Source organism: Vipera berus (assembly GCF_964194415.1).
Source record: "Vipera berus genome assembly, chromosome: 7".
NCBI classification, from domain to species: Eukaryota; Metazoa; Chordata; class Lepidosauria; order Squamata; family Viperidae; genus Vipera; species Vipera berus.
In genome coordinates, this window is record NC_138209.1 from 76,172,448 (window position 1) to 76,186,851 (window position 14,404).

A 14,404-nucleotide genomic window follows, 5' to 3' on the forward strand; every position below is an offset into this window, starting at 1 on the left:
GAGTTAAATATCATGCTTTACGATTTGTAAGTTTAAAACACACCTCGGATAGAATACATCCGTTTACAGGTATTACAGCTACACAATACGGAAATGCACATTTGAGATTAACAGTGGAAAGTTAGAGGAATGGAAAGTGAAGCAACTTTGCTTTATCTCTGTTCTCAATGTTTGTGGCTTCTCTTGCCTTGTGACCAGAACGCTTTTATTTAGCTCTGTAAACTGAGATTAATATTTCCCTAATTCTTTGACAAGCATCGTTTTGAGTGTGTAAATTCAGAAATGAATGACAGCTATACCCATCTCGTTCTTCCAAAAGTCGTCGTACAGCACATACTTCAAACTTTTGTGGTTGGGTTTATTTACAAACTAATTTTGCGTTGCTGTCTCGTTTTTTAGGTGACTGATACTGCTTTCGAAATACCAAACTTGCAACCAGCCATCAAAGGCATTCTGTGGGAAAACTGGCCACTGGATAAAGGTGTATTTGTTGTCTATGACGATAACAAAATATACACTTACGTGTTTCATAAAGATACCATACAAGGTATTTCAAAATGATCCTTAGAATTTTACAGGGTAATATAAGGAAACAGGAAATTCCCAGAATTTCACAGTTTTAATTATTAGAAGACAGAAAAAGGGGTAAGAATGAAAGGGGGGAAACTCATATAATAAGGTGCTATTTTGTACATCTCTTGTTTATCACAATAATGTTCTTATATGTGACAGTGAGGAACTATAGAATTTCTGATCTCATTTATTTTCTCATATTTATACGTATGTCTGCCCATCTCCTAGGCATGTGTCTTTGGACGGCGTTCAAACAAAGCTAAAACAATACATACAACAAATAATTACTCTAACATCGTAAAAGGCACAAATGTGTGTGTGTGTGTGTGTGTGTGTATACACACATATAGAGTTTTGCAAAGACTAGTTGTAAGAAACTGAAAATTATGCACTTTTTCTTATGAATATAGCCTGGGGGTAGGCAACCTTGGCTCTTTTATGACTCGACTTCAACTCCTAGAATTCCTGAGCCAACTGGCTCAGGAATTCTGGGAGTTGAAGTCCACGAGTCATAAAAGGGCCAAGTTTGAAGACCCCTGTCTTACATGAGCAGCAAATGTATTTAATTTTTCTCTGGCAGGCTCTAAGGTGATCTTGGCAGGAACAACCAAAGTTCCTTATTCCCACAACCCTTTGCTCTTATATAACGGAGAATTAACCTGTCAGACTCCCAGTGGGAAAACCAACAATATCCTGCTTAATACTCACACCTTCCTGGGCGTGCTGAAAGACCAGGGTTGCGATGAATTGAAACAAATGCTAACTCAGACTTTACTTTTGAAAAGGTGAGCCATCCCTTGAATACGGCATGGAATATTTTCCAACATGTGAAGGGCAGGGTCAGCGCCACAGTTATTTATTATTATTATTATTATTATTATTATTATTTACGTTAACCCGACCTAGGTTTTCAGAAGCTTGGGAGATATGCAAACTTCTGGACCAACCGTCGGGTTGGAACGAGCTGGGCGAGGCCTGCCTTCACCACATGGAAGTAGACTTTGCGATACGGGTGTACAGGACCAACAAAAACGTCGGAATGGTTATGTCCCTGGAGCAAATCAAGGTACGGTCTTCTGTGGTTAAGTATTACAATTTTGTTTTGGTTCTGTTGTGTTTTTTTTAAAATTCATAAACGGCATGGTAACGTGATGGTGCTAATTTACTGCCCAGCCCAAGCCTAGAGCTTTTGTTTTTTTAAAAAAATTTTTGAAACAACATCGTTAGGAGATAATTCAGCAATAAAAATAATTCTAGAGCAGAGACGTGCTGAAAATAACATACTGTCTACCAAAGCTCAAATCTTCTCAAAATGCTGAATCTCTAAATCTTTTTTATTATTATTATTCATTTTTATTTTTCCGTTTCTTCCACAAACAAATCAACATTTACTTATTTATTTAGCATATGGCTGGTCACACACAATAAACATTTCATATTTACAAGTTAAAACAGTTAAAACAGTTAAAACAATTAAAAAGAAGCAGTAATAAAACCTAAGAGGAAAGCAGAAATAACCTTTCAGAGTTTGATGTCGAGTTTGGAGATCCAGTCAGTAGCTGCCGTTGTTACGCAGAGAAGTCCTTAAAATCTCCTGGGTGTCTTCTATTAGTGCATTCCCTCACTATATGTTGGATAGTCTGTCGGGGAGCCCCGCAATCACATTGCGCTGAAGATGTCTTCCCCCATTTATACAAAGAGTCGGCACACACCCCGTGAGTCGTTCTAATTCTATTGTATGTCACCCATATGTGTCGGGGTAAGATGAACCCTGGAGGTATATTATTAGGATTAATATGCTCGAAAATATCTTGGGAGGTATAGCTACTCCATGCTTCCATCCACTTTTGTATAGTGCTCCGGTGTTCGGCCAGCAGCTTAAGCGCTGTGAGGAGTGGTGGATTTCTTGACTTTAGTCGACCTCTTAAAAGAACAGAGGTATAACCATGAATGGGTAGAGAGGAGTTTAGCAGGATCTTACTATATTCCCGAATGAGAGCTTCTTGTCATCGTAAGTGTGTGTGTGTGTGTGGGGATATATGGCTAAGAACTGGTAGCCAGTGAATAGGTGTAGATTTTATGCACCCAGTAATTAATCTCAAATCAACAAATATACCGCAATACATAGATACATACCCGTATGTTTGGGTGCTGCTCGTCCATTTCCCCTTTCACTGTATCCACCCTCCTTCTCTCTCTTTCCTCTTCTCTACTTCCTTTCTCTTTTCTTTCCTACTTCCCTCTTCTTCCTCTCCTCTTTCCCTCACCATTCCCCTCCCGTTTCTCCCCACTTCTCCTCTTTTCCTTCCTCCTTCCTTCCTTCCTTCCTTCCTTCCTTCCTTCCTTCCTTCCTTCCCTCCCTCCCTCCCTCCCTCCCTCCCTCCCTTCCTTCCTTCCTTCCTTCCTTGTAAATCTGATGATTCCCTGTATATATCAGATTTTCACTGCTTTATACCTGCATCGGATACAGATTCTTATTCTCATCCAGCACATTGCTTCAGTTTATACTCAGGCCAGAGATTCCTCTCCACTCCTCTCCTCGATTCTCAGACCTCCAGGCCATAGCTGTCTCAAAAGTGATTTTTCAAAAGGCAACTGGACTGTTTTTTTTCCCTTGAGGAGGATGAAGAAGAAGACCTTTTGCTTTTCATCCAAGAAGCTTTCTCGGTTCTAGCCCCCACCATCCTGTCGGAATCGATGAAGCTTCTTGGATGAGAAGTGAAACATCTTTATCAAAGAAAAAACAAACCAGTTGCCTTTTGAAAAATTACCTTTGAGTCGAGTCGACTTGACTCGACTCTACGCTACTCTACTCTACTCTACTTTATGCCCCTTCCCTTCCCATGCCACCTGTCTCACACCCAAGATACTTGTTTCTCTATTTCATCAGTTTTTTTTTACTTCTATATAACAATAGCTAGGGATACAGTGGCTCAGTGGGTTAGGATGCTGAGCTTGTCGATCAGAAGGTCGGCAGTTTGGCGGGTCGAATCCCGAGTGCCGCGTAACAGAGTGAGCACCTGTTACGCGTCCCAGCTTCTGCCAACCTAGCAGTTCGAAAGCACGTAAAAATGCAAGTAGAAAAATAGGGACCACTACGGTGGGAAGGTAACAGCGTTCTGTGCGCCTTTGGCGTCTAGTCATGCCGGCCACATGACCACAGAGACGTCCTCGGACAAGCGCTGGCTCTTCGGCTTTGAAACGGAGATGAGCACTGGCCCCTAGAGTCGGAAACGACTAGCACGCATGTGCGGGGGAACCTTTACCTTTACCTTTTTAACAATAGCTACCCACAAAGCTACGTTTCTTTTAGATAATGTTTAATGAAATTTGAGCTCCATCCACGTCTCTTCTTTTTTTTCAGAGCATAGAAGAACACAATCTTTTAGCGGGACATCTGGCCATGTTCACCAATAATTTTAATTTAGCTCAGGATTTATACCTGGCATCTTCTTCTCCCACTGCTGCGCTGGAGGTAAAAAGCTTAAACCACCTGATATTTCATGGCGGGAGGGTTTTTTCCTCCCCCCCTTTTTAAAAAATATATATATATATACCGCATTGCTTTGGGAAAAGTAGTTGCCATTTGTTAAAATCTGTACCGTTTGTGATGTCAGATGAGGAGAGATTTGCAGCAGTGGGATAGCGCGCTCCAGCTAGCTAAACGTCTGGCACCGGATCAGATCCCCTTCATATCCAAGGAGTATGCTGTACAGCTGGAATTCACGTATGTTCTCTCTGGCTATTTGATAAATACAAGTGTGATAATTAAATCAGTAGCCTTGATTCTCACGCTAAGTTTAGTGTTGCTATGTCTAGCTGGACTCTCATTCACATCCCCCGCCCCTCCCAGCACCATCTAAAAGCGAAAGGGGAAAAGATGGGCACATTTCCATCTGTTGTCAACGCAAAAACATCCGATATTTGCAGCGTTGACATGGTGTGTGTAATGACCGCAAATGCCAGGCAGATATTCTGAGGCTGTATTCAGACATCAGGCTCCTTTAATATGTTATAACCGTTATACCAGCGGTCCCCAACTGTTGCGGCTTGGTGGCCCAGCTTTGTGGGGAGGGAAGAAGGGAGCGGGCTGTGTGAGAAGAACACGTGCATGTGTGAACCAGTCCATCACTCACGCGAGTGGAGCTGTGCGTGTACGCTCGCCCACCTCCCACGCGGCCCAGTTCCGAACAGGCCACGGACCAGTAGTGGGTGGGGGTTTGGGGACCCCTGCATTAGACCAAAAAGAGAGAGGGATGTACATTTGTATGTGATGCAGTAGTCCACAGTTTGGTCTGCTACATCCTTCCTACTTCACGCCACAACCTACATAAATACCACATTAACAGAAACGCCACTTTCCAAGTTTTACCGCTGTCGCCAGGGGCTTTCCAAACGGTCCCTCTGGACTCTCTTTAAACCTCTTCTGCGTTTTGTAACATTTGACAAGGTTCTTAAATATCGCCGACTTTTTTCATTTTAGGGGTGATTATGTGAACGCTTTGGCCCATTATGAAAAAGGAATCACAGGCAACAATAAGGTAATAGCCCCCTGGGTGATGATTTTCGTGGTGGATATTCACACGTCTAATTATTCTGATGTCCAATTATGGTTTAAGACCTCAGATCATTTAAAAACCGATTGTGCCTCGGAAATATTAGAAAAGCTACTGGCCGACTGAGCTGTGAATGTTAAAGCAAACCGTGTTCAGTATTTGGAAATGCATCAAATCTTACAAATTTCCTTAGTTATGTATTTATTTATTAACTTAAACCTCCCTACCCCCCCCCCCCCCCGTTTTCCAAAGAAAATTAGTTCGTTCTTACGTAGATTCAACTGCCCTTGGTATAACTGTTTTAACCAATTTTTACAGTAATTATTTTGTTGAGGCCTCTTTCCGTGAGAAACAAAATAGCCTTTCTTTAGTCGGTGTGTTTCAGACGTGATGTTATTTACATGCATGTACCTTTTTACAGGGGAAATAGAATATATAATTCTGACCAGAATAAGTGCTAATTTTTTTAATAAAGTAGTCCTTGACTTATGGCTGAGCGCAAAATTTCCAATGTTAAGCGAGACAGCTGCCATGTGAATTTTGCTCCATTTTACGACTTTTCTTACATTTTATCAGCAACATATTGTCTGGGTACCAATATTTAACTTACTAATACATATTAAGTTCCTTTCTCTCTACCTCGTTTTTTCCAGCCATTGATAAAAAGTATCCCATACTGAGTCTTCTTTCTCTTTCATTTTCAACGTCAACCTGTCCATTTCTGCACAATCCAGAATTTCTTTTATGAACGCTTCCTCCGTTGTTGTTCTGTACCAGCCTGCTACCGGCCCTGCAGATAAGGCAGGGACAACCCCTTTTACAAGAAGGCAAGAGGCTGGAACTAAGCCTGCCAAATTTATGGATACAAAAGCAAACAAGACACGAACCATGAAACAGGAGCTATTCAAGCGGTTGCCTTCAGCAAACCAGCCCTCCCACGCATTCCCCTTTTATACAGTTCAGGGCGTGGCTTCTCTCTGCCTCCTTCCAAGGTGCCCCATTGCCTTCCTCTGTTTACTCCTGATTGACCGCCTCCTGCGTCGGGCGTCCTTGAACAGGGCCAGCTGTGGGTCATCTTCATCCACGCTGTCAGGCTCACACAGCTGGGTCTGTGTCGTGACCAGGTAGGAGGGGCCTGGCTGAGGGCTCTCATCAGCAAGCTCTCCAACCCCCTCAGCAAGCTCTTCAACACCCCCCTCCTCTTCCTCTGAGTCATCCGACCCAACTGCCGAACCCACAGGCTGACCCTGAATCACAACAGTTGTTGGTAATTCTGCATTTTCCCCACATTGAGTGAATACAATTCTCGCTGCAGTTAATGCATGTAATATGAAATACATACATTCTTTCTCATAATTTCCTACAATTATACCTAACAAAAATAATTCTGGCTTAAAATCTATGTGTTATTTTACTCCTTTTCTCTAAACACGTACGTATTCTTGACCAAAATCTTTTGGCTTTAAGGACACGTCCACCAAAGATAATAGCACATGCCTGGTTTTTGCCTACATTTCCAACAGTTGTTAGACATATTTTTAAACATTTTTTGCTAACCTCTCCGGTGTTAAGTGCCATCCGTAAAACATTTTGTATAGGTTTTCTTTGCAAGACACCGCCTTTGTTCTTCTAGAGTTTCTTTCCCAAAGGTTTTGCCAGTTTTCTAGTTTTCTGTTACGCCCAAAATTCTTTGCCCAGGTTATCATGGTTTCTTTAACTTGTTCCTCTTCCATCATTAAACTTAACATATATCTATAAGAGTTCCTTAATCAGTTTTTCATCTGATGTCAATAATAGCTGGTCAAATTCTGCCTGTTTTTTTATAACAGTGTTTTTTTTTTGTTTGGTTTTTTTGCTTTGTGGCCATTTTATGCGTCTCTCTCTCTCTCTCTTTCTTTCTCTCTCTCTTGATTGGCAGTTCCAAGAACACGACGAAGCTTGTCTGGCCGGCATCGCACAGATGGCGGTTCGCATCGGAGACATCCGGCGTGGCGTTAACCAGGCCATCAAGCACCCGAGCAGAACATTAAAAAAGGACTGTGGAGCTATTCTGGAGAGCATGAAGGTACCTAATGCCACTGCAGTAGAGGTAGACCACAGTTGCCAACGCTTCTATGGCTAAGCGAGACAGTGGTGATGTCCAAATTTTGATCACGTGACCATGAGGGACGCTGCAATGGTTGTAAGTGAGAAAAACGGTCGTAAGTCACTTCGTTCAGTGCCGTCGTAACTTCGAATGGTCCCTAAACGAATTGTAAGTCGAACACTGTCTGTAGAGGTGGGGAACTATGATCCCTTCATGATTGTGGACTTGGGCTGCCAGAATTCCTGAGCCAGCATGAATTATGCTAAGCTGAAAATCTATTATTATTATTATATTTTTTTAATACCTTAGCAATTTTCGGAAGCTGCCCAGCTATATGAAAAAGGACAATATTTTGACAAAGCAGCCTCAGTATATATCCGTTGCAAAAACTGGTAAGTCTTATTTTGTAATTGCAGATAGCCAGTAGTGAGAAGGCTTGGCTGACTTTCAGGATTATTAAACTGCCACTATCCTTTCCCATTGTTATTTGCCTTTCAGACCATTCATAACTTACACTGTGCTAATTCTCTTGTGTCCTGTAATTCATTTGCAGCCATTTTGCAGGCTCAGAAATTGAATTAGTGGTAATGGAGCACTCTGCTTTATTTCATTTTTATTTTATTTTATTTCATTTTATTTTTTTATCCCAGAAGTTCTGGAGAGGTTCAGGGTATAAAACTGGAATAATGTCTCTCATTAACTCCTGATGCAGACCGGGCCTTTATTTTTTTTTTATTTAAAAAGTTTTACAATACATTTTGACTTTAATCCCCCCTCCCCCACCCCTATCTAACCCTCCCTATCCCTCTCCCCCATTCCCTCCTCCCCCCCCCCCGACTTCCCAGAGCTAAATACAGGGTATAAAATCAAAAAACAAACATAAGCACCCCTATGTTATCAACAATAAACTATTAATTCTATCTCCCTCTAGCTCATATAAAATGAATACAAACAATATTAATATTACAAATAAAGTAAAAAAGAAAAAGAGGAAAACAAAAAAAGAGCTTTACTCAGAATAGATTTTCTTAATCCCAGTCTCTTGCATGTATCACGCCAAATGTCTCGCAGTTCCAAATCATCCTTGAGTTCAAATAAAAAGAGTAAAAAAAAAGGTTTAAGCAGTCTGTAAGACAACTTGTTGTTAATTAGGAGCTTGCATACCCATTCTTAGTTCAACACATATTTTTAGTCCATAACCCTAATATACTTTTCTAACTAGCAAATAACATCAATCTTAAATTGTGTTAAATATTAAAAAAAAACTTTCTTTCTCCTCTATGATAAATTTAATCCATTGACATTCTAATTTAAAAATTTAATCACCAATCTTAACACTCCAAAGCTTTTGGAGCACGTCTGTCATGACCCCCAAAACGTCTTTGGACCGCGCCCCTCCCACAGCTTCACTGTAAGTACACTTTGGAGATTCCATAACTTTCTGCTGGTCTTGCTCTTGCTCTCGTCTCGCTCTTCTTAGGGCGGCACGCGTCATCCTCTGGCCTCCTGCAACAACCGATGAGACTGTATCTTGATCCCCTCCAACACCATTGTCTTCTATCTGTCTATCTGTAACATCTTGAAGCTTTCCCTCGCCGTATCCCTTTACAGCTTCCAAAAATGATAGGGGGGTTGCTTTTAACACATTGCTATAAAAATCACGTGCCTGGGCCACAGTAACCAGACGATGTCTTTTACCTTCGTGCGTCACCACCAGTCCAACTGGAATCTCCCATCTAAACTTAATATCACATTTCTTAAGTTCCTGTACTAGAAATGCAAAATCTTTCCTTCTCCTTAAAATCTTCGGAGGAATCTCTTTTAAAACCAAGACTTCTTGCTCAGCCACTACCAATTTAGTATCATAAGCAGCTTGAATGACTTCATCTCTAATTACTCTCTTTGTAAAATAGACCACCACATCTCTGGGTAACTTCCTCTGTCCTGCAATCCATGAATTTACACGAAAAATTTTGTCCATATTTCCCTCAATTTCAGATGCTGGCTGGCCCAATACCCCTTCCAGAGCCTCAGAAATCAGCTGCTTTAAATCTTCTTTACAATTCTCCTTTAAACCCCTGATTCTAATAGCATACTGCATCTGATGATACTGAACAAGGCTCAATTCTCCGTCCATTTTATCCCTTATATTTTCATTTTCTAATACCTTTGCTTCTAATATAGAGTTCTTTTGACTGAGATCCTTCACTTTTACATCCAGCTGTTGCACACATTCAGCTACAGATTCAATCATAGACAACATGTCCACCCTCATTGCTCTAAACTTCTCTTCCATCTTCTTCTCCAATTTCTCCATTTTCTCCTCCATTTTCTCCTCCAGCTTTTTCAACTTTTCATCCATCATGTCAGACATCAATTGTGAATGCTTTCCAAGAGCATCTTGTAAATCCTTAAGCGTCAATGCCGGAGGAGGTGCAGGAGGAAGCAAAGCTTGCAATGAGGTCTGTTGCACCAGGGAAGACCCCGCACTCCGAAGAGCTTTAGAAGTTTTAGCCGCCATCTTCCCCCACTTTCACTTATTGCGCACTTTCACTTTAAAGCTATAAAATCCATTGAGCTAGAGAGTAAAGATAAGAGTCCACATCACCTTGACCTCCTGTACCGCTCTGCCTGCATCTTGACAATCAAAAGTATTTCCTTTTGGCAGGGGTGGTTGCTAACGCCTGGCTCTGCTCCATAAATCCCGGAGCAGGGGCGCTGCGCAGCTCGGAGCAACCCAGGCTTCGGGGGGGGCTCAATCCTTCAGCCGCCCAAACTCTCAGCTCAGGCGGCCCCGGAGAGCTCAACCCCTACCTGGGGCCTCACCCCCTCCTCTTCTCCCGAGGAGGGGGCTTCAAATCCATCTAAACAGCTGATCGGCGCTGTTTACGATGGAAAAACACAGCTGCGGAGCGGGCAGCCCGAAAACGGCTGTCTTCGGCGTCGCGTCGCCACCGGAAGCCCAGACCGGGCCTTTATTGTTCACATTTATTTATTTGTTACTCAGTTGCTCAGTAATTATTGTCATCTGGGCGAGGCATGACAAAATAAACAAATCTCTCTATACAGCATTACTGACTTTTGAAAATAGGCATTTTGTATCCAAGAAGTCTAAAACTCATGGTGAAGAGCTGTTGATGTAAGGCACGCATGTTCCATGGCATTATTGCATCCAGACACACACGGATGCTAACTATTTTGTACGATTTTAAAATCCCCTTGAAATAAGTTCTCGGACTAACATCTGATACAGGTAGTCCCTGACTTAATGGCCATAACTGAGTCTTCAATTTCTGCTGCGGAGTGAGATATTTGTGAAGTGATTGTCGCCCCATTTGACGACCTTTCCTGCCGCCTTTGCTAAGTGAATCGCTGCAGTTGTTAAAGCTGTTAAAATGGTTCTTAACGGAATCTGGCTTTCCCCACTGTCAGAAGGTTGCAAAAGGGGATCACGTGACCTCCGAATTTGGATCTCGTGATTATGGGGATGTTGCCACAGTTGTAAGTTTGAAAACGATCATGTGCCACTTTTTTTTGTCACTTCGATGTGGTTTTAAGTTTTGAGCACTGCCTGGGTCTTAAAAAGATGTCCATGTCCTTTCAAGCACACCTTTAAAGTTTCAAGACTGATAATGTAGTTAAGCCAATTATCTTTATTCTTGAGACGACGGCGTGAGCATAACTGGACTAAACTGGGAAATGTGCCACCTTCGTTACCCTTACGAAATATAATTTATTCCTGTCGTTCAGGGCCAAAGTCGGTGAGCTTCTTCAGCATGTCTCTTCTCCAAAAATACACCTTCAGTACGCCAAAGCAAAGGAAGCAGATGGCAGGTACTTCTTCCCAGAGTTAAATTTCTAACCTGCCTTTTATGCCAGCAGTCATGAGGTCTACCTGTGCTCAGCGGGATTGGATGTGCAGCCACAACATCCACAAGCTTTTGCTGCTTTTAGCAGAATGATGAGCAGTGCATGGTGGTGGAAGCTCCGCCCTCCTTGGGCACAAACTCAGCAAACTAAGAAGGGGTTTTCCTTCTACACCACCCCAGTCCAAGGCAGATGGTCACTTTCTCAGTTTGATAGACAGGCAGGCAGACAAAAAAGATAGAAGATGATAGATAGATAGATAGATAGATAGATAGATAGATAGATAGATAGATAGATAGATAGATAGATGATAGATAGATAGATGATAGAAAAGATAGAAGATAGACAAGATAGAAGATGGATAGATAGACAGACAGACACACAGAAAAGATAGTAGATAGACAAAAAAGATAGATAGATAGATAGATAGATAGATAGATAGATAGATAGATAGATGATAGATAGATAGATAGATGATAGATAGATAGATAGATAGATAGATAGATAGATAGATAGATAGATAGATAGATAGATAGATGATAGATAGATAGATAGATAGATAGATGATAGGGTCTAAAAGCACAGCTCTCACAGTTTTCAGCATCCCTTCGCCCCAGCTCCCAAGGCCATCCCCAGGTGCCATTACAGTGATTTAACGACCACACTTTCATACATTTAATTTAAAAGTAGACTTAAAATTCCCGTTTTGAATTTACACTAACGCCTGATGATGTGTCCTCTTAGATACAAAGAAGCTGTTTTGGCCTATGAAAGCGCAAAGCAGTGGGACAACGTGATCCGGTTGTATTTGGATCACCTGAACGATCCAGAAAAAGCTGTGAGCATCGTCCGGGAAATCCAGTCTCTTGAGGGAGCCAAGATGGTAGCCAGGTAATTGAGTGATGATTTGGCTATATTTGTATACAATTAGAACGGAACGGAACAGAACAGAATAGAATAGAATCTTTATTGCAAATAGAATAGAATCCTTATTTCAAAGAATAGAATAGAATAGAATAGAATAGAATAGAATAGAATAGAATAGAATAGAATAGAATAGAATAGAATAGAATTAGAATAGAATATATGGAATGGAATAAATAGAATAGAATAAAATAATAGAATGAAGAATAGAACAGAACAGAATAATAATAGAATTAGAATAGAATAGAATAGAATAGAATAGAATAGAATAGAATAGAATAGAATAGAATAGAATAGCTGGAATGGAATGGAATAGAATAGAATAGAATAGAAATTGGAGAATGGAATGATAGGATAGGATAGGATAGAAAGAATAGAATAGAATAGAATAGAATAGAATAGGAATTGGAGAATGGAATGGAATGATAGGATAGAATAGAATAGAATAGAATAGAATAGAATAGAATAGAATAGAATAGAATAGAATAGAATAATGGGATGAAGAATAGAATAGAGTAGAATAATGAAATCATTAAAGAATTGAGTGGATTCTTTAAAAATTTAATAGGTCTAGGAATATATAAATTAATGATTTAATAGATTTAGGAATACAACGAAATTAAATGTGTGGAGATACATTAGACTGACTTGAATACATGAATGAATGAATGAATGAATGAATGAATGAATGAATGAACTAACACATTCACAACTGCTACCAACTTAGTTTTCATCCTTTTTCATGCTGGGCAAGATGCTGCCTTATTTGTGCATGCGATGCTTTAAAAGAGGGGAACCTAAATTCATATTATAGCACAGTCCGGTGGTATGTTTCGCGCCCGCCCTCCGCCCCCCCCCCAATTGAGAAACATATCTGGGATGACTGGACTAGGTCTGATTGCCGTTGTCACAAGCTAAAAAGCAATTAACCCATGAATCTCTGGCTGTCTTTCCTGCTAAAAATGTTGTGAGTTCTTGCTTTCAGCATACCTTGGGAACAAGAGTATTCCTCTGGGGTTGTTTTTTTTTTAATAGAGAGATAATCTAACAAGGCATGTTTTGTCTTAAAATTGTGGAGCCCTGGGCAGCCTCCAGAGATGTTACACTGATTTAATAACCAAGGATTAGAGAGATGAGAAAGCTCTTCTGTGGTGGCATTTGATTTTGCCTTCAAATTTTGCACCTTCCTTTTTTCTTTTTTTTCTTTTTAAGAATTGCTACCTCGACCGCTTGGGATCCTAAAGCTTTAGGATCCTGTTCACTTTTCCTTTAAAAAAAAAAAGCCCGAAACGACGAAGCCTTTTATTTTTCTTAGGTTCTTTCTGCAACTGGGTGATTACGAGTCTGCCATCCAGTTTTTAGTGATGTCCAAGTGTAACAACGAAGCTTTCGCCCTGGCTCAGAAACACGATAAGATGGAGCTCTACGCTGACATCATCAGTGAGTATGGCAGCCTAATACAATTCTACACAGCAGGTAGAAGAAGCAAGGGGGGGGGGACACAGTTTACTTATTGATTCACTTTAGTTGCCCCCTGTCTGGCCCTGGGCCAAGGCTTTTCAACCTTTTCACCCACCGTACCACTTTTAGGATATGGCAACATCCGAGGACCACCAGTCGCCTAGCGAGGTGTCAAAAACGTGATGACCAAAAAAAAAAGGAAAAAAGTGATGAAGTACAGGTAGTCCTCGACTTACAACAGTTTGCTTAGTGACTGTTCGAAGTTACAATGGCCCTGAAAAAAGTGACACCCCCCCAAGCCACAGCCGAGCAAGACACCTGCCTGCCCGCCTGGCGGCGCTCTTCCTCCTGTCCGAGGTTTTCATCGTTGTGAGCATTTCTGTTGAGGATTGGCAGCAAGGGTGGGGGTGGAGGTGTTTGGTTTTTATTCCCCCCCCCCCGTCTGCTGGGTGGTTGCAGCAGGTTTTGGTCACGTCACATGACCCTGGGACACTGTGACTGTCCTAAATATGAATCAGTTGCCAAGCATCTGAATGTAAATCACAAGACCCTGGAGATGCTGTAACATTCCAGCTGATTGGCGCTTCTTCTGGGCTCCAGCTAGATCCTGGGACTGATCCTGGCGCTTCCGCTGAGCCCTGACAGCCCTGCAGCTCCAGCCGTCTCTCGCTCAGGCTTGTGCGGTGCTGCCCCCGGTTCAGCTCATTCCCCTCCCCCGCCACCCCTTTTCTAGGATGGTCGCGTACCACCTGCCAGGTTCCCATGTACCACAGGTGGTACCCGTACCACTGGCTGAAAAGCCCTGCTCTTGGCGACTTGCAACACAGGCCCAACCATGTCATTGTTGCACGAGATATTGAGAGCCAGGTATGGGCTGACAGCATTCGTGTGATGATGTCATTGCGCGCATGTCGTGTTGGCACCCTCTCAGCACGTC

The 14,404-nt window shown here is 41.8% G+C and overlaps 1 protein-coding gene across 1 annotated transcript in view; it reads left to right on the plus strand.

The window, feature by feature from the left end:
• The window catches only part of WDR19 (WD repeat domain 19), a 42,826-nt gene that overhangs the window by 14,199 nt on the left and 14,223 nt on the right, over positions 1 to 14,404 (plus strand). Inside the window, exons 15-25 of the mRNA XM_081332689.1 lie at positions 400 to 547; positions 1,154 to 1,358; positions 1,480 to 1,639; positions 3,938 to 4,048; positions 4,191 to 4,300; positions 5,057 to 5,114; positions 7,048 to 7,194; positions 7,525 to 7,607; positions 10,966 to 11,049; positions 11,827 to 11,973; positions 13,322 to 13,446. Coding sequence (XP_081188815.1) covers positions 400 to 547; positions 1,154 to 1,358; positions 1,480 to 1,639; positions 3,938 to 4,048; positions 4,191 to 4,300; positions 5,057 to 5,114; positions 7,048 to 7,194; positions 7,525 to 7,607; positions 10,966 to 11,049; positions 11,827 to 11,973; positions 13,322 to 13,446 — 1,378 coding nt within the window. The remainder of the gene's footprint in view (positions 1 to 399; positions 548 to 1,153; positions 1,359 to 1,479; positions 1,640 to 3,937; positions 4,049 to 4,190; positions 4,301 to 5,056; positions 5,115 to 7,047; positions 7,195 to 7,524; positions 7,608 to 10,965; positions 11,050 to 11,826; positions 11,974 to 13,321; positions 13,447 to 14,404) is intronic.